Source organism: Calliphora vicina, chromosome 3 (genome assembly GCF_958450345.1).
Source record: "Calliphora vicina chromosome 3, idCalVici1.1, whole genome shotgun sequence".
NCBI classification, from domain to species: Eukaryota; Metazoa; Arthropoda; class Insecta; order Diptera; family Calliphoridae; genus Calliphora; species Calliphora vicina.
In genome coordinates, this window is record NC_088782.1 from 9,262,956 (window position 1) to 9,285,572 (window position 22,617).

The following is a 22,617-nucleotide window of genomic DNA, read 5'->3' on the forward strand; positions in this document are numbered from 1 at the left end:
ACCACTATTGAACCGAACAAACATTCTCTCGAACGTTGAAACTGATGGAACACATTCACCATAAGCTTTGGTTAGCAGTCTGTGTGCTTCAGCGATACCTTTTTTCAAATTAAAGAGGCAAAGCTAAACTTCCCGCATATGACGTTTTGTTGACACAAAATTCGACATTTTCAAAGCAAAAACTTAGGTTTAAGTATCACAAAAATAAACTTTGTTGGATATCCCTTATTTTTTTATTACTGCTTTATAGCGCCAATCCAGAGAACCAATTAAATATTTAATCGCCTCCTTTGAAATATTTTGCATTACCTGATTACAACCGCATCTCATAAAGCTTCCTTTGTTTTCCCATAGGTTTTCTATGGGATTGAGATCTGGCGAGTGGACAGAACAGTTCAAACCACGTACATAATTGTATTATAACCACTCGGGTTAAACCCTATAGGTGTGTTTGGGATCATTGTCTCCAAACTCCAAAATAGGCTCATATTTTCTCAGCTTATTCGTAATTCTTAATGAATCCTTTAATGAGGAATTGTTAAGAGAGTAAAAATTAAATTGGTTTTGAAAATTGAATTAGGAATTAATTAATTGGAAACTTTGTTTTCATACAAATTTGTTCCGAAATAGAAGAACTGACAGTAAGTTTTTCAAATGAATTTAAATGGTCTAAGCAAAGTGGTAAATTCAAAAAGCTTTTCAAAAAACATAATCTTTCATTTACCAATTCTCTGATAGCTTACAAATTTAAAAGTCAAAACTTTAAAGTCGAGTATAATTAACATGACCAGATGGTTTTTTCACAAAGCAAAAAATATTCATATTCAATTTATCTAAAGATGTATCGATAATTTAAATGTAATAAGGTCTGGTTTAAAGTTTTATTTATATTACAAACGCTTTAAAAAAAACATTTCATACAGACTAATAAAATAGAAGAGTTTTCAAAAAGTTTTAATACATTAGTTGCCTAAAACTAATCGAATTTCAAAACTTTTCAACACCCAACTGACTTACGACCAATTTGTTTTATTATATTAATGGTTTAAATTCGTATTTTGAAATATGTCTTGAACATATATTTCAAACATAATTTAAACCAAACAAATTATAAAATTGAAAAAAAAAATAGAATAAAAAAAATTTCGAATAATTTGTAATTAAACCTTGTTCAAAAATTAGTTTGTAGTGTTTTATGTTATTTTGCAAAGCAAACGAGTCGCTTAGTATTTAGTACATTTTTTTTATAGTAATAAGACATAATTATTACAATAATAAACCACAAAAAAACATATTTTACATATTTTAATTATAATTTTTTTTAAATATTTATGTTGAACATAATTAAATTTATTGAATTTGTTACCTCACAAAAAGGGTACTTAATAAAGAAGTAAAATATAAACAAATTAAGTCATTATTAAATTTAAATAAAACTAAATAAAAAAAATTCTAAAAACATTTATAATATACATACATATATTTTGTTTTAATTTTTAGAAGAAAAAACAACAGCAACAATTAAGGTAACTATACTCATCAATGAAATAAAATGTTTAACTTTGAAAATTGACGGTTCAAATGTAAAGACTTCTAAAATCATTATCTCAATTATGACCAGGGCAAGTTTATTTTTGTTTTGCAAATCGGCTCCATGTTTGGTTTCAACATACATAAATTCCAAAATATTTCAGAATTTTTCAATATTAATAAAAACACCAATTTCCTTTATAAATTTGTAGTATTTTATTGCTATTTATTTAATTATGTTGTAATTGTTTAACAATTAATTTTTTTGTTTAGTTTCTGACTTAAATTTATGTAAATATCTATATTTATGTATGTGTTCAAATTGCTTTTGATTTCAAAACATCAATATATTTATATTAAATGTAAATATTTTTGTTTTTTTTAAGGTATTTTATTGCTTTAAACAATAATTTTTTTAAGTGTAAACATTATTAACAGGATTTTTATTAACTACTATCAAAAATTTGGCAACATATTAAATTAAAAACAAAAAGTTTTTCAAACTTTTATTTCCATACAAATTTAAATAAAAAAAAGAAATACATACATACATATGTATACAAATCGAATTTGATAAAACCTTGGTTTTTTAATTTTAAAACTTGAATTTATTAGATTTTATCTAATTGTTAGGCTTTTAATTTAAAATTTCAATTCCTAAATGCTAACTTATTATTTAGTGCTCATTACAAAATACAAAAGGAACTTTTGCTAAAAAAATAAATAAGTAGAATTTTATCGTTTGTAATATTGAGAAAAAAAAAAAGGAAAACAGAATTAAAAAAGATTAATAAATGAGGCCATCAGTGAAAAAGTGGTGTAACCCAAAATTTATCAATATCAATACAAAAGTAGTGTAAGCTACAATTTGGTATTCAAAAGCAGACGGAACTGAAAAAATCGTTTTTGCACAGAGCATAATATAACAATGAAATGTAGCAAAAGTGGTGTAAATTAAATATACCACTAAATAAATAGTTTGCAGTTACACCACTTTTGCACTGATAGCCTCAAATGTGTTAAGTATTTTCTATTCTTGAATTAATTGCTTTTAAATCTTCTAAATTATAACCAGAGCAAGTTTTAATAACCAAATTTAAACCCTGGAGATGTTAAGGTTCGAAAAAATTACATCTTAATTCAGTTTTGTAATTGAAATTAATCTTTATCTCTTAATCATTTCATTCAATCATTCAGAATTAATAATGTTGGCTTAATACTTCAAACGAATTTAATTCATTCATATGAGAATTCATAATTTATAGAATTAATTCCATATTGAATCATTAAATTCATTACAAAATCACAAAAATTATTCTTTAATTCAAATCAATTACAGAACAATTGTTTCAATGCATTTTGCATACGATTTAAAACTAATTTAATGAACAAATTCAATTTGTTTTAAATTGAATTAATAAAAATTTAATTCAGTCTATTATGAATTATTTTTACAATAAAAGCCTTTGAATGAAGCTTAATAATTAGTTTTGTATGATTGTATGGAATTGATTGCTGATATTTTTTTAATTCTGAATTAAGATTTAAGTGAATTAAGCTTAAACTGAATTAATTCGAAGCTCTGCTAAAGAACTTATTTAAAGAACTATGTATTCATTTTAAAAATGACATCAGACATAATTTTAGCACAAAATTAGCACAAGTTTGTTTAATTTGAAATGTTCAAACATCCACATTATGGGGCCAAATTATTGCATCATTCGAACACGAATGCTTTACTTTTTAATGTTTCTCGATCTCGAAAATAATTAGAATCCAATATCGGGAGACTCAAAGGCTATACCCGTTATATTGATATATCATGATTGATCATGTTTGTAAGTTATTTGGGAGCTACGGAAAGTTGATTTCAACATACGGATATTGCTATATCGACTCCGCTATCTATAACGATCCAGAATATATATACTTTATGGGGTCGCAAACGAAAAATGTGGAAATTACAAACGGAATGACAAAAATATAATAATACACTAACCATTCATGGAGAAGGGTATAAAAATATCCAAAAACTCAGTAGTAGAGGTTTTATCTTGAGAAATACTTAATACGTCACTTGTCTAAATGGTATTACAGATGGCAACTGGCAGTTATCATTTTTGCTGCCAAACTGACAACGCAACTCAAGTTCGGTTGCCATCCATAATCGCCCCATTAGGTTTCTTATTCATTTACAGGTTAGCATTTCAGATGTTTTGAAGTGATTTATACGGGTATGTGGCAAAAAAAAAGGTGGCAAATACGATTAAACAATTTTATGCTTCATAACCTCTATTTTGGATTAAGTAAAATTTCTTTGAGATCTGAAGATTTGAGATTTAAGATTTGAAACTGACTTTGAAAATACAAAATCAATTTTTAAAGCTAGTTCAATTAATCTTCAACTAATGTGATAAACAATGCAGAACCGATAAACTTCACAGGGTTACACATGGCAAATATTTACTGTAAAAAGCGTAACCACTTTTTTTTAGCACAAATTTGTTTGACGTTGTTTACTCTTACAAGTGTTTTGTAAAATCAAACAGCATCAAATAGAATAAAACTAAATATTTGTCATGAATCACCCCAAGTAAGATACGTTTTTCAAATAAATAAATAAAAGAACTCAACTATATTTTATTCACTGATCACGTCTTTTTCGTCAAATATTTGTCATGTGTAGTCATATTTTCTTCCAATTTAAAACGATGCTTTATTATTCCTCTAATATTTTTGTAAATAAATTCCTTTTATATTTTACTTCTAATAATATGTATCTATATGTAATAATTTTAATTTATTTTTAAAAAAAAATGTATAATTGATATATATTTTTCTCACTCAAACTTACAGCTAACAAAAATTTTAATATTCGAAGATCTTAAGATCGACATAAATAAACACAATTGTATTTATGTAAAAGGTAAAGGTGTTTTAGGAAGAGGAAGGTAATAGGTAGGTATCTTACTTAATTTAATAAATATTATTTAATTTTATTTATTTTAAAAATAATAAAATCTAAAAAAATAAATTGATAAAATTTTTAGAAAATATATACACACCAATTACAAAATATTTATGTATGTAAAAAATAAACATTGAGCAAATAAAATATTGTATGTATAAAAGTGTAAAGACAAACATTATATTTATCTATAAGCAAAAAAAAAAACAGACATAAAATATTTTATATAAATTAAAATAGCCTAATTAAAATTAATAAAAATACTTAATAACCTGATATTTATACAATAAAAAATAAAAATATGATGATTTAATTTTTTGTTTAAATATTTCTTAAAAAAATAAATGACATTTATGTATAAATATAAATAAATTGAAAAGAATGAATTACAATTTATAAACTAAACTCTATACATACAAAAAGATCTATAAAATCTATATATTTATATGCTAAAAGATCTTTTTTTTTTGTATATAAAGGTAAGGTATATTTGTATGTATGTTAATGGATGTATAATATTGTCATTAATTGTTTTTCTTTGCTTCTTCTATGACACTATTTTAAAACTCTTGAGCAAATTTTTTGTATTTCCTACAGACTTTTCATTTACACTTTACTTGATATGTTCTGAGCTGGTTGAGGGTGTAGCTGTTGAGGCATTATCATCACATACGCTGGTATTACAATTTGCATTATCTTCATTTTCGGTTTCGTTGACATTTTCAAGATCACATTTCTTCAATAGAACTTTCAAATTACTGGGCTTTTCTTCATCATGGTTGATATTGAGTACGGTTGAGTCATTCATGCGATGATAGTGTGGCTTTTGTGATGTACTCGGTCTGGAGTAGTCCAAGTGATCGTATTCATCTAAAGAAAGAGGGCAAAAAGAGATACAAATAATGAGTCATATATTTAGTTGGAGTTCAAATGTGTATAGAAAATGAAGATGTTAGGAAAAGAAAGAATTTATAATTGAAATGTAAAAAATCGTGTTAAACGTCGTTTTTTGCTTTTATCTCGTATATCTATCTCTTTTTAGAAAGAAAATTTTAAATTTTTGGGTGAAAAAAAATTAAGTTAAACAATTTTTTTTGAACCATTTTCGGTCCAAATTTCTGTGCAGATATATACGTAGTTGGAAAGGTCTTTAATATGCCTATCATTGAGCTATCAAAAACAGTTGAAAACAAGTAAAGGTAGGGTCACACATTCCAAAAACTTATTTTACTTTGGATAATTCAAAACAAAAAATTTACTTTTATTTTATTTGATGCTGTTTGATCTTCCAAAACAATTGTAAGAGTAAACACGTCAAACAAATTTGTGCTAATAAAAGTGGTTACGCTTTTTTTTAGCAAATATTTGCCATGTGTGACCCTACCTTAAGAGAGCTATATTCTGTGCTGTGCCAAATCTTATATACTCTTCACCAAATTATATGTACTTCAAAATAAAAATTTGAAATATTTTTAATAAACAAAATTAATTTTTTTTCCAAAGTTGTTTTTTTAATTTTTTGGAGAAAAAATTTTAGAATGGTTTTTTTAAATTTTAAATATTTTTTTTTAAAAATTTAAAAATTAAAAAATTTTTTTTTTTTGTTTTATAATTTTTTTTTTTCAAAAAAAACTTTGTTGAAAAAAAATCGGGTTAAAAAATATTTTTTCCGATTTTGAACCATTGTAGGTCCAACTTACTATATATGTCGTTGCAAAAGTCTTTGAAATATCTATCATTAGATATCCATATTGTCTATATTAATGACTTAGTAATCCAGATATAGGTCAAAAATCGAGGTTGTCCTGGTTTTTTCCCTATACCTCGGCCATTTGTGGACCGATTTTCTCGAAGTTAAATAGCAACCGAGCCCGAAGAATTCCGGAGAAATAGAGGTATGAATCGTGTATATAAGTTATTTGGGGGCTTCGGAAAGTCGATTTCAACAGACAGACATACATGGCTTAATCGACTCCGCTATCTATAAGGATCCAGAATATATATACTTTATAGGGTCGGAAAATTATATTATGGAAATTACAAACGGAATTTCCATAATATAATTTATATATACCCGATATACTGATGTATCAATAATGTTTGTAGGATAATTGGTCATTCGGAAAGTATATTTCAATAGACAGGCGGATATGGGGAATTTAGCACATAAAAACTAAACCAAACTAAAAACAGATTTTTTTTCATTTAATAACAAAAACTACAAAACTAAATGATAAGTCAACCCAAAATCCTTAAAAATAATAGAAACAATTGGGTTATTTTCTTACCCTCAGGAAATAGAAGTTTGTTATAGATTTTAACTTATTTATATAGATTTATAGAAAGAAGCATGTTAGAAACAGTAAAGAAAGTAATTTAAAAGTCATTAAAATTATTTAAAAATTTAAAACAACTTACCAGGATCTTTATTATAGCCCTCCTTTTGTTTAATTTCATCATAAACATGTTCTTCCTTTAATCCCTCTATTGAATTATAAACATTGGGATTGGTTAAATCAGCATTTAAATTCTTAGCCATCATATCGTGATTATAATTAATGGAATAGGTGCCAGCTGAGTATTAAATTATAGAAATGATTAGTAAATAATAAGCTTACCATAATATAAAATAAATAATTTACCCCTACTGCTGGCATTAGAATCATCCGCATACATTTCACTGCCCACCAAATTGAGATTGTTAATTTTGGGTCTTAAATTATTTAATAATCTAGTCTCTGGATTATTGGTTTGTTGCATGCCATACACAGGATTATCGAAATTGTGACGATCTGGCCAACCTTGAGTGGGATCACTTATATATTGGACATGAGCAATTTCCGTTTTCAAATTAGAAACACGACGACGATAATAAAATATAACAGCTATAATAACCGACACAAATAGAATGGCCAGAGTTAAACCCCAAGCTAAGCCAGCACGACCTGCTAAAAAGAATATCAGAGTGAATAACAGTCTTATGCAAAAAAAAACTTACAACATGCTTACAAATCGCTGTTAAAATAAATTCGATAAAAGTATATCCAAAAAAAGAAAATTAGCTTAAAACACCTGTAGTAAACCATTGTTAAAAATATGAAATTTAATAATGGTTCAACCCTACTTTAAACCTATTTTAAGGAATTCTTTTTACTTTTTATCTTAAAAAAGAGGATTTTAAAGATAAATTTGGAATAACAGACGATACTATTGCAATTGCTAAACACAATTTCCACTACGCTGGTGAATAAGTTCCATTTTAATAGTATATGATTTTGTTTGATATTCCTCCGGCAGTGAACTACATGAGGTTCACAAGTGAGTTTGATTGGCATTTTAGTCATTTACTTTTAACCTGTAACGCTATGTAGTAATAAAATGTGTAAACATTGTGGAAGAAGATCCACACAATCTTATATACCCACTCCGGAGTTATTACTGTGTGTTTCCACATAGAAATTCATTAAATTTTGTTAAAATTTAACAAAATGTCAATAAAAATAAATTAATAAAATAAATTACATATATAATAGTGATGTTTATTTTATCACAGAATATTCGTCATTCGAATACTTTTAATAATAATTGAAATTAACTATATAAAAAAGTTTGTGCATTAATAAATTCTAGATTAATATAAATTTACTAGAATCAGATATAAATTGTTTCTCTAAAAATTAGTTGTTATCTTCAAAAATTTATTATTACTAAAAACAATCAATGAAAAAAAGAAAATTAAAGAATATTTTATCCTAATTGAAAGCAACACTAACAACGAAAAAGGGTAAATAAATGAGAAGCATTGCCAGCTTAGACAAAAATCATTACATTAGTTATTAGCCTTTAACAAACGTTTTTGCATACAATACTTTTATAAATGGGTTTTAAAGCTAAAGTGTTCGTTAACAAAATTGTGTTTTAAATCTACAATAAGGTTTTTTTTGCATAAGACTGTAAAAGTGTTTAAATAAAATTGATTTGTATTATTAAAAAAAACATACTCTCTACTTCTGCTTCTTGTATGCGCTGTTCCGCTTTGGGTATATCACAATTTTCTCCGGTAAAACCTTTACGGCATACACAACCCTCGGTGGCCTGGCAAACAAAATTGGGTGACGGACACTGGCAAGAACGCATACAGTGTTCGCCATAGAAACCCTCGGGACAAACTGAAATAAAATATTAATACACATACTATTTAATTGAAAATCAAGAGCATTGTTCCCGTTCTTCCCAGATTTCTAGGTTTTATAAAATATTGCTGCCGTACTCAAAATTTTAATATATTTTCTACACCATTTCCAATTGAATTTCAGAAATTTTCAATTATATTTCAGAATTTTCTAATTCTATTTCAGAATTTTCCATTTATATTTCCGAAATTTCTAATTGTATTTCAAATGGAAGTTGTATTTAGGAAATTTTCAATTATATTTCAGAATTTTCCAAATTTATTTAAGAATTTTCTAATTGTATTTTAGAAATTTTCAATTGTATTTCAGAAAATTCTAATAGCAATACCAATGAAAATTTCTGAAATACAAATGGAATTTTGTGAAATACAATTGGAAATTTATGAAATACAATTAGAAACTTCTGAAACACAATTGAAAATGGTGTAGTTTTTCTGATTAATATTGACAAAAACCTGTAAATCCGCCTAGTACTGGAACAGTTCAAATATTATTCCACATTTTTTAATTAATTAAAACTCACCTTCATCACATCTGGTACCCATCCAGCCAGGTTTACAAATACACAAACCATCATTCTTACGACAACCATTATCATTTTGACAATGACATTGTTGCGAACAATTCTGCCCATAGAAACCTTCCTCACACGTTACATTACAACTCAAGCCCGTCCAGCCCGGCATGCAGTGACACGTTCCCGTTATATGATTACACTCGCCACCATGTTGACAATTGCATTTGCGGGTACAACCCGTACCAAAATAACCCGGCGGACAGGGATGTTCACATGTTAAGCCAATGTAACCATCACGACATCTTATTTCCCCGGTTATATGATCACAACTCTTGTTGCCATGCACGATGATGGGACATTTCTCCTTGCAGCCATTACCATAGAAGCCATATTCACAGGGTTTCGAGCAATCTTCACCAGTCCAGCCGGCCGAACAAATACAACGTCCCGTATCGGGATCACAGGAGGAATTATTTTTACATCTGCAAACTTGATCACAAGATTCACCATAATAACCCGTTGGACAGTTAGTTTCACAATGAACGCCTTCAATATTTTTTTTTAATTTTTTTTGTTTAAATAAAACCAAACAAAATACATAGCAAAAAACAGAAAATAATAATAAAAATTAACAAAATGTAACGAAATAAACAAATTTAATTGAATATAATAATTAAAATCTAATCAATTAAAACATGCAACAAGATTTGAAAGAGATATTGGAATTATTAGTATTAAAAAATATTCCAAATACTGGAAAAGATTTGTTTTCAAATAGCGATATTTTAGAACTTTCTTTAGGATGACTCCAAATAAAAAATGGTTTTAGGCGGGACCATCCAAAATTAGTTTGGAAAAGTATAAATTTAATTTAGTTGTGATCAAACTCTACCAAATCTTGATTTCAAAAATGGTATCTAATAAATAAATATTTAAGTATGTAAATAGTAGTGTAATCACTTCACCACTTTTTATGGTGGCGTGATTACTCTACTAATGTATGATATATGTATATTACTATAACACAGGGCAACAAAATCGAAAAAAAAAATTAGAAGCTTTTTAAACCACTACACAATTTTGATGTATTGTGGTTTCAGTAGTACAAATATGGTCCAAATTTTAAATTCTATGGAAGGTTTTTTTTTTAAATTTTTAAGTAAAATAGCAAATTTTTTTGTTTTAAAAAACTCATGAAAAATCGAAAACGGGAAAACGGAAATTTTATTAGGTTTTTTACTTTATCGCAAAGCCACATATAATAGCAACAAAATGCGATATCGATCATAAAAATCGATTGATTCTTTTCGAATTTATTCACAATTAAGTTAATTCGCTCATTTTCACAAAATTTTAGTTTTTTGTTTGATATACATTAAATTGAGTAGTTAATGTTCATCTTTTGAATGATTGAATTTTAAAAATATTTTCCCCGTGATATCCACAAATTTTCACGTATATATTGCGTTTTAATCGGCTCAGTAGTTTCGCAGTTATAATAACAAATTGAAGCAAAAAATATATTTTTTATGAAAAAATATCAAATTTTTATGTTTTAAAAAAATCATGAAAAATCGAAAACGGTAGAAATTTTTCAGATTTATTGCTTTATCACACAGCCACATGTAATGGGAACAAAATGAGATATCGATCATAAAAATCGAAGGATTCTTTTTGAATTTATTCACAATTGAGTGAAAATTGTAATGTGAACTTTGAGTGTAAATTTTACGTGGGTTTTGTTATTGTAACAAAAATTTTAATTGTTTAATAACATCCGACTAACCCTTTTTGAGTTATCATTAATTAAATTTCTAACAAAATTTATAATTTTAGTTAAAAACTAAAAGTGTTACCATTTTTAAACTTATGTAGGTAGCCATGATTTGATGCTATCTGTGTAATGTTTAGTCAAGCCTTTTTGCCATTGACCTGTGTAATGTATAAATTGTAGTAATGTATAAATTCATGCTCATGCTAAAATGTAATCTAATGGTGTTTTCTTTTCTGGCATAAATGGTGCATTTTTTCTGCTTTTTACCCTTCTTTGTGTTCTTTGCTGAAAAAAATATAGTTTGGTCGTGTTCTTTTCTAATAATGTTACCCTAAAACCCTGAATATATGCTACATGTTTCACCCTCAATTTTATCAAAGGGTTAGAAATGCACCACTTTTTATGTAAACAAAAAGTATCGTTTTATAATATTTCGAAGCTACATAAAAAAAAATTGCATAAATGGTAATGATTTTTGTTCTATTGTGATCGTTAAAAATGCAACACATTATGAGGGAATGGGTAACATTTAATAAGTGGTACAAAATATATAGGCAACATTTTGTGTCAGAAAAGAAAACACCATAAGTATGTATTTTCAATGAAAAATAGTGTAAATGCATGAAAGTGTAAATGAAGGAATGTAATGTAATGGAAAGTTGTGAAAATAAGTATGTAAGTCTATGAAACAACCCATAACCAAGATGAATAGAAAGTTTTCTTATTTAGAAGAATATGAATTTATTTTGCACTATATACCTCCCCATCCCTGTTTGCAAATACATTTGCCATTGGTCGACTCACAAGCGATCGTATTATTAAAATCACATTCACACTGTTGGCCACAGTCCATACCAAATGTACCATAGTCACATTTTTGATCACATTTCTCTCCCTTAAAGCCCGCAGCACAGGTACAAGCACCATTGGTGGGATTACAGGCGGCATTGTTCCTACAATCACACACGCTATTACAATCCTGGCCATAATGATTCAAATCACACGGACGATCACATTTAATATTCTTCCAGCCGGGCGTACAGAAACATTGTCCCGTTTCCGGAGCACATTTGCCACCATTTTTACAATCACATTTATGAGCACAATTTTGACCATAGAAACCATCATCACATTGTTCATCACAGGAATCGCCCTTGTAGCCAGCAGCACATATACAGGAGCCATTGATGGGATTACATTTGGCATTGTTTTTGCAGTTGCAATGCAATTCACAATTTGCGCCATATTTCAGGAACGGACAAGGTCTATTGCACAATGTACCACTCCAGCCAACTTGACACAGACATTTACCATTCTCTGGATGACACAATTCAGTGAATTGCATTTCACATTCACAGGATTTTGTGCAGTTTTCGCCATATTCATTGGCGGGACAAATGCGTTCGCCACAATCTTCACCCGACCAGCCAGGACGACAATTACAAACGCCTGTGGCCTTGTCACAGGTGGCATCATTTAAACATTTACATTCCTGGGTGCAGTTTAGGCCATACAAATTACTGGGACACTCATCGAAACAACGATCACCCATATAGCCCGCAGGACACTCACATTTGCCGGTTATATGATGACAGGGCGCACCTTTAAAACATTCACAGGGTTTCTCACAGTTTGCTCCATAAGTGCCGATAGGACATTTGTTGGCACACACTTCGCCAGTCCAACCATCCGGACACAAACATTCACCATTTTGAGGATCACATTTGCCATCGTTTTGACAGCGACAATCCTGAGTACACTGAGCACCATGTTTGCCATCTGGGCACTGATCTTCACATCTTTTCGTAGCAAATTAAATAAAAACAGTTGTTAAATAATAAATATCGCACATAACACTGCTCACAAACAAAACTTACAATGGTCCCGTATAACCGGGCGTGCAAATACATTCACCGGATTCATGATGACAACTGCCATCATTCTCACAGCGACACTCCTCCATACAGCCAGCACCGTAATAGCCCTTGGGGCATTTGTCTTGGCATTTATCTCCCGTATATCCTTTGTCGCATTGACAGGCACCCGTGTAGGGTTCACATGTGGCATTATTATAACAATCACATTGTTTTTTACAATCAACATCCCAATAGCCAGTTGGACAATCTATTTTTGAATACATTTATATTTTAAAATAAATTTTACATACAATTATTTTTCTGAATTTGTTATATCCTTCTTTGCAGCTACTTAAAATGTTAGATAGAGCTTATTTGAATTTCGTCCTGTTTAGACATACAAATTTTATACACTGTTTGAATTTTTCAAATTTTTGTGTAGATATTCACAGCTCCACATTGGGGTTAAAGGCCATTTTGGTTTTATTAGTTACAATTACATTTGTGCTTCGGTTTTCATATAATCTAGTTAGGTGTGGGCGTGTATTGTGTTTTATATTATAAATTTGGGAGGTTGGTGTGAAATGCATAAAAAGTGTTTTAAAAAAAATAAAATTTTCAAAAGCAAAAAGCCAATTGTTGGACTTTTGATAAGCAAATAGCTACAAGGTATAATCTACTACTACTAATAGTAAAAGCTAAGAAAACTGTATTATTTAGCTTAAATATAAAAGCTTGTTGTTAAAATTTAAACTCAAAATAATTGCAAATTTAATATTAAAACTAAACTGACTTTGTAATATCGATGGTCATAAGTTGATGATGATTTAATTTCCATTTATTTTAAGAACGCCACTATACAATTTCCAAATTTATGTATGAAAATCACTCAGTTTTCAAATAATATTTGATTGTCTCCTGTCAAAGACCTAACTCAGTTGCTAAAAACCTAAGTGGTGAGAATATATTAGTAAAAAAAACTATGTAAAAACAAATACAACATTGGTAGGTTGCATTTTCTGGAGTAATTTTATTGTTCGAGTTTTTTGCCAGTTTCCGCTCTAGGTATTGACGGAATTTTTTCAATTTTTTAGCTTTTATTTTGAAACATTTGTGCAATTTAAACTTATTCAAAATATTGGCTATTGTTAGCTATGACTTTTTCCCATCGTGTTGCCAGAAACATATGTATACCAAGCCTAAAGAACTGCTCATCTTTTGAGACCAAGAACAAAGCAAGCTAAAATCGGATACTCTGTTTCAAAGTGAAGCGTATCGCAGAGAGAGCGTTTTGTATCGATCGAAACAAAAGATAGTCGGACGGGGCAAGCTAAAGGCTATAAAGCGGTTAAAGCAAAACTTCCCAAACTCTTCTATCTAAATAGTTTTTAACAGGTATTGCAACATTTGGCCGAAAATTGTGATGATGAAATATTACGGTTTCATGTGTGTCCGTATATTCTAGGCGATTATCGGCCAATGATCGCTGCAAACGAATCAGTTCCATTCGGTACCGGTTCCCTGTGATGGTCTGTCAAGATTTCAGTAGCTCATAATTGATAGGATCCTTTTGCTCCCACCAAATACAGAGCACTACCTTAGCGCTATGGATATTTAGCTTTGGTGTCGATTCGGCTGGTTGGCTGGGCTTCACGCACATTCTCTTACGCCTCGGGTTGTCGTAATGTATCCATTTTTCATCGCAAGTAATGATTCGTTGCAAAAATTATTTTCTTTTATAGCATACAAACATCATTTCGGACATGCAAAATCGTATTTCAAGGTCTCTCGGCTTCAATTCGTATCGGGTGCCTAATTTCCCTGCTCGAAAACGTTTTGAAATTGCTGCTTGAGTAGCACCCAATTATTTTGCAAGCTCTTGTTGAGTTTGACAACAATCTTCATGGAGTAATGTCACCAATTCTTGGTCTTCAAACTTTTCTCTGAACCGAACAAATCATCGTTGAAACCGAAAATGTTGTTTACGATTTGATGTTCAATAACTAAGAGAGAATAAATAACAGATATGTACCCTTCGAAATTACATATAAGTTATTCAAAACAAAAACCGCATTTAAAAAAGACGCCATCTATTTTCGGAATTAGTTTTCACACAGTTTTTTTTTAATAATACATTCTCACCACTTAGGTTTATGACAACTGAGTTAGGTCTTTGACAGGAGAGTTTCTGATCCATCTATAGTTTTTCATACAAAAATTTTAAAATTGTCATCTTCAACTTATAACCATCAATTGATTAAGGCTTGTTTTTATAACATGAACGTATTTTTTCTAAATTTTGGAAGAGTTTTTATGAAACAAAGGTGCAAATTTATCACATCTTAGTCATATCTGATTGAGTACAGTTACATTTTTAAATACAATTGTGCTAAATTTTAAATCAATTTGGATCTCATTTTCATTAGTATTTCGAATAAAAATTTAAAAAAAGCAAATTTTAGTATATCGCTAATTTTAAATTTCACAAAAAACACAAATTCGCAAAGTTTACAGTTAGGTTAAAATTTTTTAAATTTTTGTTGTTTACGTTTGACGACTGATTTTCATTAAAAAAGTATTATTATTATTATATAATGTTATAAAAACAAAGCCTTTAAATAAAATTATTAACAAAAAAAAAACTTCATTTCAAAATAAACTTTAAAAACATTACTAATAAAAAGCAAGAACAAACATAAATTAAAATTATTAACTGCAAAAATACAAAATTGAAGGCCTTCAAGTGTTTGTTTCAATAAAACGATTAAGAAATTAAGAAAAGTTAATACAAAATATTTATACGAACTTATATCACAAGTGGGTCCTCCATAGCCATGTTCACATTTACATTTATTCGGTGCTACACATGCACCATGTACACATTTATCTTTACAATCTGCTACGCAGCCACTACCAGTGGGACTCAATTTATAACCATCTACAAATAGAAATTTTAATAAATTTGAAAATCGATTTAAATGAAATACATATGTCTTATTTTAAATCTCACCACAACAATCGTAAACAATGCGCTCTTTGGTTAGGGTTGTTGTTTTATTGACCACCTTTTGCTTTAGGGTGTAAGTTGAACATCTGGGTGGCACATTGAAACACCAAATGTTGCCACGCACTTGATAATTTTGTAATTCAGTTGTAACTATTTCAACGGGGTATCTGAAAATTCAAAAATTTATTATTACCAACAAAAAAATAATACTCAAAGGTTCGAAAGAATTAATTCTTGTGTTTTAAACAACCCGCTAGTTAAAACATTATCAGTCTTATGCAAAAAAAACCTTATTGTGGATTTAAAACACAATTTTGTTAACGAACACTTTAGCTTTAAAACCCATTTATAAAAGTATTGTATGCAAAAACGTTTGTTAAAGGCTAATAACCAGGGAAACCAAAATATGCAAATGCATGTTTTTTCTGGTGAGTCTAATGAGCACATGGATAAGATATTTACACGTTTCAGAACTATTTAAGAATTTTGGCATCGATTTGTTAGTGCATATTTTTGCATATTTTACCCTTAAATACATATTTTTGCATATATTTGTTTTAAGAGCATATTTATGTCATATTTTGCGTTTTTAGAGCATATTTTACTGTTTAATAGCATATTTTGAGTTTATCAAAAACAAATTTTGTCTTACTTATTTTTCGCTGCTGTGTTACAGGTTTTTACTTCCTTTGTTTAAAATTGAAAAATAGATGGCTTTTCACAAAAAAAATTTAAAAAACAAAAAATTTTTTTTTTTAATTTAAAATAAGAATTCGAAAAAAATTTTTATCCAAAAAATGAAAAAACTGAAAAAAAATTTTTGTTCACCTCAAAATATTTAAATTTTTTATTTTGAAGAATAATTTGGTGAAGGGTATATAAGATTGGCACAGCCGAATATAGTTCTCTTACTTGTTTTAATATAAAACAAGCACAATTTTAATAATAGCGCCATCTAAATATCAAATTTTAGTTCTAATTCAAACTTAACCGTTCTAAGTGTTAAAGAAATATTGTTTTTTAAATTTGCTCCTATAACATCAGTTGATGTCGAAAGAACATTTTCTATGTATACAAATGTTTTCAGATCCAATAGACATCGATTTATGTTACTTTATTGTGCTCTTTTACTACATTGCCAGGCCAAGTACTCTACATTGTGAATACCGCTATTGATTTTTTTTAAATAAAAGTATATTTTTTGGGTAAAAATTATATAAAAGTTTGTATTGTTAAGAGCATATTTTTTAAATTTTAAGAGCATATTTTAGAGTTTTTACTGCATATTTAAAGCGCTTAAAACCCTTTTTTTAGAGCATATTTCTGGTTTCCCTGCTAATAACTAATGTAATGATTTTTGTGTAAGCTGGCAATGCTTCTCATTTATTTACCCTTTTTCGTTAGTGTTGCTTTCAATTAGGATAAAATATTCTTTAATTTTCTTTTTTCATTGATTGTTTTTAGTAATAATAAATTTTTGAAGATAACAACTAATTTTTAGAGAAACAATTTATATCTGATTCTAGTAAATTTATATTAAGCTAAAATTTATTAATGCACAAACTTTTTTATACAGTTAATTTCAATTATTATTAAAAGTATTCAAATGACGAATATTCTGTGATAAAATAAACATCACTATTATATATGTAATTTATTTTATTAATTTATTTTTATTGACATTTTGTTAAATTTTAACAAAATTTAATGAATTTCTATGTGGAAACACACAGTTATAATTCCGGAGTGGGTATATTAGATTGTGTGGACCTTCTTCCACAATGTTTACACATTTTATTACTACATAGCGTTGCAGGTTAAAATTAAATGACAAAAATGACAATAAAACTCACTTGTGAACCTCATGTACATAGTTCACTGCCGGAGGAATATCAAACAAAATCATATACTATTAAAATGGAACTTATTCGCCAGCGGAGTGGAAAATGTGTTTAGCAATTGCAATAGTATCGTCTGTTATTCCAAATTTATCTTTAAAATCCTCTTTTTTAAGATAAAAAGTAAAAAGAATTCCTTAAAATAGGTTTAAAGTAGGGTTGAATCATTATTAAATTTCATATATTTAACAATGGTTTACTACAGGTGTTTTAAGCTAATCTTCGTTTTTGGATATACTTTTATCGAATTTATTTTAACAACGATTTGTAAGCATGTTGTAAGTTTTTTTTTTGCATAAGACTGTATAAGTTTAAACTTCGTTTAAGCTCTTGAATTTTGAAATTATGTATTTTAAATATTTTGTTTACTTACACTTCCTTCTTTTTGCAAACATTGGGACCCTTAATATCCTGATCATAGAGTTCGGCCACAGTATTCGATACCAAGGCTACAGTCAAAAGACTGCAACTTAAAAGTAGACACAAATTCATGCTCAGCATTTTTTTATTTAACAATAATTATTTGATTATGATAAGTTGGCGTTTCGCTCAAAAAAGCCCTTAAAAAGGCAGTGCTAAAACAAAAAAAAGAAAAAAGATTTAATTAACAAAAATTTAAATGTATGTAAATAAATTAAAAAACTTACTTTAACATATGTATGTAAATTACAATATTTAAAATAAATATTTCGTATGTATTAAATACATAATTTAATTTTTAACAGCATCTGTATATTTGCCATTTATTCATATGCCAAAAAATAATAACAAACAGTTACATATACATAGACAGACTAATTCCTTTGTGTAAAATATGTTAACTGCTGTTTTCTTGATGATTCAATTGAAATTTTAGTCGTTTTTTATATGAGAATTCAAAAACTGCCGCTTGTTTATTTCGTTGTATAGTTCATGGAATGATTATTATTATTATTTTTTGTAGGTTCAATTTTCTTTATCACACTCATATACAAACAAGCCTGCCTGGTACTTAGGAGCGTTTTGTAGAAGTAGTTTATAAATTTGCTGCAGAATTTTTGTTCAGTTTTTTATTGTAGTTATAAGAAATTTCGTCTCATACTTATAGTACGCACATACTACATATACTGCGATATCAAAACGATAAACAAACTGCAAAGAAAAGCAAAAAAGTATTATTATTATGTATTATTAAATTATGTTTATATTAAAGTAATGTAAAACAAGCTAAATACTGTAAGAAATAATAAACCTTAATAATAAATCTAAATTATAAAGTTTCTGATTCGCTAAATAAAAGTGAAATTTAGATATACAGTGGTTGACAAAACAATGGAAACTTTTCCAAATATTCCATATGTAGCCCAAAATTTAAAATATTTTTTTAAAATAAAATTTTTTTTAGTATTTTACTTGTATAGTTTTATTTATATAAATTAACTGAAAAACAAACAACATAATTAATTATATTATATTATTTCGCTACTGACAAAACAATGGAAACTTTTAAACTTCTGCAAGAAAGAAGTGTAAAACGAAAATAATATTTAAAAGAAGGATGTAAATAGCATCCTTTTTACAGTTATTTTAATTTAAAATTCTGGTAATTTTTCACAATTTCTTTTTCTAAGTTTTTCGCATAATTGTTAACGAAACTGGCTAAAGTTAAGATTTGTGAAGACTTAAAAAATAAAATAATTAACGATTTTAAAGCTGGTTTAAAACAAAAAAGTATCTGTGACAAATATTCAATAAATAAATCAGCAGTTTCAAAAATTATAAAGAAATTTCGTGAGACCGGTTCTGTAAAATCTCAACATTTAGGTGGAAGACTTCGTAAGACTACTCCTAGACAAGTTAATTTAATAGCGAGAGAGTTCAAGAAATTCCCAAAAATAACTCCTCGATAGGTTGTTAATAGCCTAAAATTAGAAATAAGTACCCGAACAATTAGTCGCAGGGCAAATGAGGCTGGTCTTGGTTGCTATCGTCCTGTGAAAAAACCACTCATTTCTAAAAAGAACCGTTCTGCTCGTCTACAATTTGTCAGGGATCATTTAAACTGGTCGATACAGAAATGGAATACTGTACTCTTTTCCGACGAATCCAAATACAATTTAAGAGGCAGTGATGGGAGAACATTTGTAAGACGACCAAATGGAAAAAGATTAGATCCAAAGTACACAAATAAGACAATATTATGGTATGGGGATGTTTTTCTGGGCAAGGTATGGGCCCAATTCATATTATAAAAGATACCATGACAGGTATAGGATACAGAACCATATTAAACGATGTTATGTATCCATACGCTGAGGAAAATATGCCCCTAGTTTGGAGATTCCAACACGACAACGACCCGAAACACACCTCTAGGGTTGTAACCGAGTGGTTACAATCCAACGAGGTACGTGTTTTGAAGTGGCCTGCCCAATCGCCAGATCTGAAATTGTAGATCGTAAAATAAGGACCCAAAATTACACCAGGAAGGAAGATTTATCGGAGGCGGTTATAAGGGAATGGCAAAATATTTCAAAGGAGACCATTGACTCTTTAATTGGTTCAATGCATCGTCGATGTGTAGCAGTCATAAAAAATAAGGGATACCCAACAAAATATTGAGTTATTGCAAAGTTTAGACCATATTTATTAAAATAATACCTAAGTTTCCATTATTTTGTCAATGGCGTAATAAAGAAATCTTTTAATTTTGTTTTCTCATTTTTAGAATTTAATTAATTATGTCCTTTGTTTTTGGTTAAATTAAGTTAATAAAAGTATACAAATAAAATACTACAGAAATGTTAAAATTTTTTAAAAAAATATTTCAAATTTTAGGCCACTAATGAAATATTTGAAAATGTTTCCATTGTTTTGTCAACCACTGTATGGACATATTTATACAAATAGATATTTTTATAAATAAAAAATATTTAATATTTCGGATGGAATAAGAAAAATATAGTTTCATTCAGCATGCCTATTCAAATTTTATAATACTCAATTCGTATCCGGTAGTAAATTAAATATTGCATTTGAGTAGAATTTCTTCAGTTAATGTTACTTCCACGAATTCTTAAGCTATAGTGCATTACAATTTATTTTTAATGCGAATAAATTTGTTAACAATTCAGAGCTTGAAAAATATCGAAATTGCTTTAAAATTGGATCTGGGAATATTAATATTTTACTTAAATCTAAAGTTTAATCGCACTTTTACAGGTTCAATGATCTCATAACCACATTAATGTAAAACTTCTACATGATTAACCCAAATCGAATCAATTCATTATCAGTAAACCCCTGTGATGGTTTTTATGAGAATACCAATGTAATCGGGTTTATGATTTATTATTTATGTCTATACTAAAGTTAACTATGTTGAATTTTGTGTGTATACCAAGATTTTTAAGCGATTTATGCAAGTTAAAGTGATATTCGGAAGCGGGTCTATATGGGAGCTATGACTAATTATGGACCGATCGTAACAAAATTTGGTGACATGAATTTTGTATATATAAAACTTATTTGAAGCGAAATTTGTGTAGATACATAGATAAATTAAACATTTATGACCGATAAAGTCCAATTTCGAGGGGACATTTGTATGGGGGCTAGGTGAAATAATGGACCGATTTCAGCCAGTTTCAATAGGCTTGGTCCTTGGGCCGAAAAAGTAATATGTACCAAATTTGATCGAAATATTTTCAAAATTGCGACCTGTACTCTTAATCGACTCAGAAAGTGATTCTAAGTCGATCGGTATACTTTAAGGTGGGTGTTAGACTAATACTTTTGGGCGTTACAAACATCTGCACAAACGCAATATACCCTCCCCACTATGGTGGTGTAGTGTATAATTATGTTTAATCTTTCACTAAAAGAAGGCTTTTTTATTCAAAAATGGAAATTTAATTTCGAATTATAGACCAATTTCTAAGTTGACGAATATAGCTAAAGTTTTTGAGCATATAGTTTATGATAAAATATTTTTGTCATTTAAAAAGATATTTCTCTACTTCACAGCATGGCTTTATGCCGGGTAGATTCACTACCACAAATTTAGCGGTTTTCACTAAATTTTGTATATCGCATTTTGAAAAAGGTGCTCAAGTTGATGCAGTTTACACAGATTTTTCTAAAGCCTTTGATAGTGTTCCTCATGATTTGTTATTATTAAAGATGTCAAAAATTGGTTTCCATTCTCAAATGTTAAGCTGGTTTCGTCATTATTTATCCAATAGATATTGTATAGTTTCTATTGATGGAATGTGTTCCGAATATTTTATTCCTTCATCAGGAATTCCTCAAGGTAGCATTTTAGGTCCATTACTTTTTAATATTTTCATTAATGACATATGTCATTGTTTTCTCAATTCTGAATTTCTCCTATATGCGGATGATCTAAAAATGTTTAAGCCTATTTATACTATTCAAGATTTTAGGGATTTACAGAATGATATAAATAGAATTATTGTCTGGTCTGAAAGTAATGGGCTTCCTTTTAATCTTAAAAAATGTCGTCATATGACTTACCACAGATGTCGTCATATTTTAATTACACATTATTTTATGAAGAATCAAATGTTGAAATCAGTTGATGAAATCCTAGATTTAGGTGTTGTCTTTGACAATAAATTAACTTTTGTAAGTCACTTAAACTATATAATTCCGAGATCATATTCTCTTTTAAGTTTTATCAAGCGAAATGCTGTTAACTTTGATTTTGTTTTCATCTTTTGTCCGATCTATATTGGAATATGCTTCGTTTATTTGGAGTCCAAATGCTAGCACACATATTAATCGTCTTGAAAAGATGCAAATTAAATTTTTAAAATTTTTATTTTCTTCTTTATATTTTTCAACTCCTATATCTTCTTATGAAAACAAATGTA

At 28.5% G+C, this 22,617-nt stretch overlaps 1 protein-coding gene across 3 annotated transcripts in view; it reads right to left on the reverse strand.

Annotated features, from left to right (window-relative positions):
- Positions 1–5,055: 5,055 nt before the first annotated feature.
- The window catches only part of drpr (draper), a 55,830-nt gene continuing 38,268 nt past the window's right edge, over positions 5,056–22,617 (reverse strand). The window contains exons 2-12 of one of the 3 annotated variants that reach the window (XM_065506568.1): positions 18,391–18,874; positions 18,117–18,318; positions 15,849–16,012; positions 15,645–15,776; positions 12,860–13,106; positions 11,742–12,781; positions 9,215–9,754; positions 8,500–8,667; positions 7,141–7,443; positions 6,917–7,072; positions 5,056–5,368 (exon numbers count right to left, since the gene is read on the reverse strand). In XM_065506568.1, the coding sequence (XP_065362640.1) occupies positions 5,112–5,368; positions 6,917–7,072; positions 7,141–7,443; positions 8,500–8,667; positions 9,215–9,754; positions 11,742–12,781; positions 12,860–13,106; positions 15,645–15,776; positions 15,849–16,012; positions 18,117–18,244 (3,135 nt within the window). In that variant the 5' untranslated portion in view covers positions 18,245–18,318; positions 18,391–18,874 and the 3' untranslated portion in view covers positions 5,056–5,111. Of the gene's footprint in view, positions 5,369–6,916; positions 7,073–7,140; positions 7,447–8,499; positions 8,668–9,214; positions 9,755–11,741; positions 12,782–12,859; positions 13,107–15,644; positions 15,777–15,848; positions 16,013–18,116; positions 18,319–18,390; positions 18,875–22,617 lie in introns of all 3 variants that reach the window. The other 2 variants (XM_065506567.1, XM_065506569.1) reach the window with 2 other exon arrangements.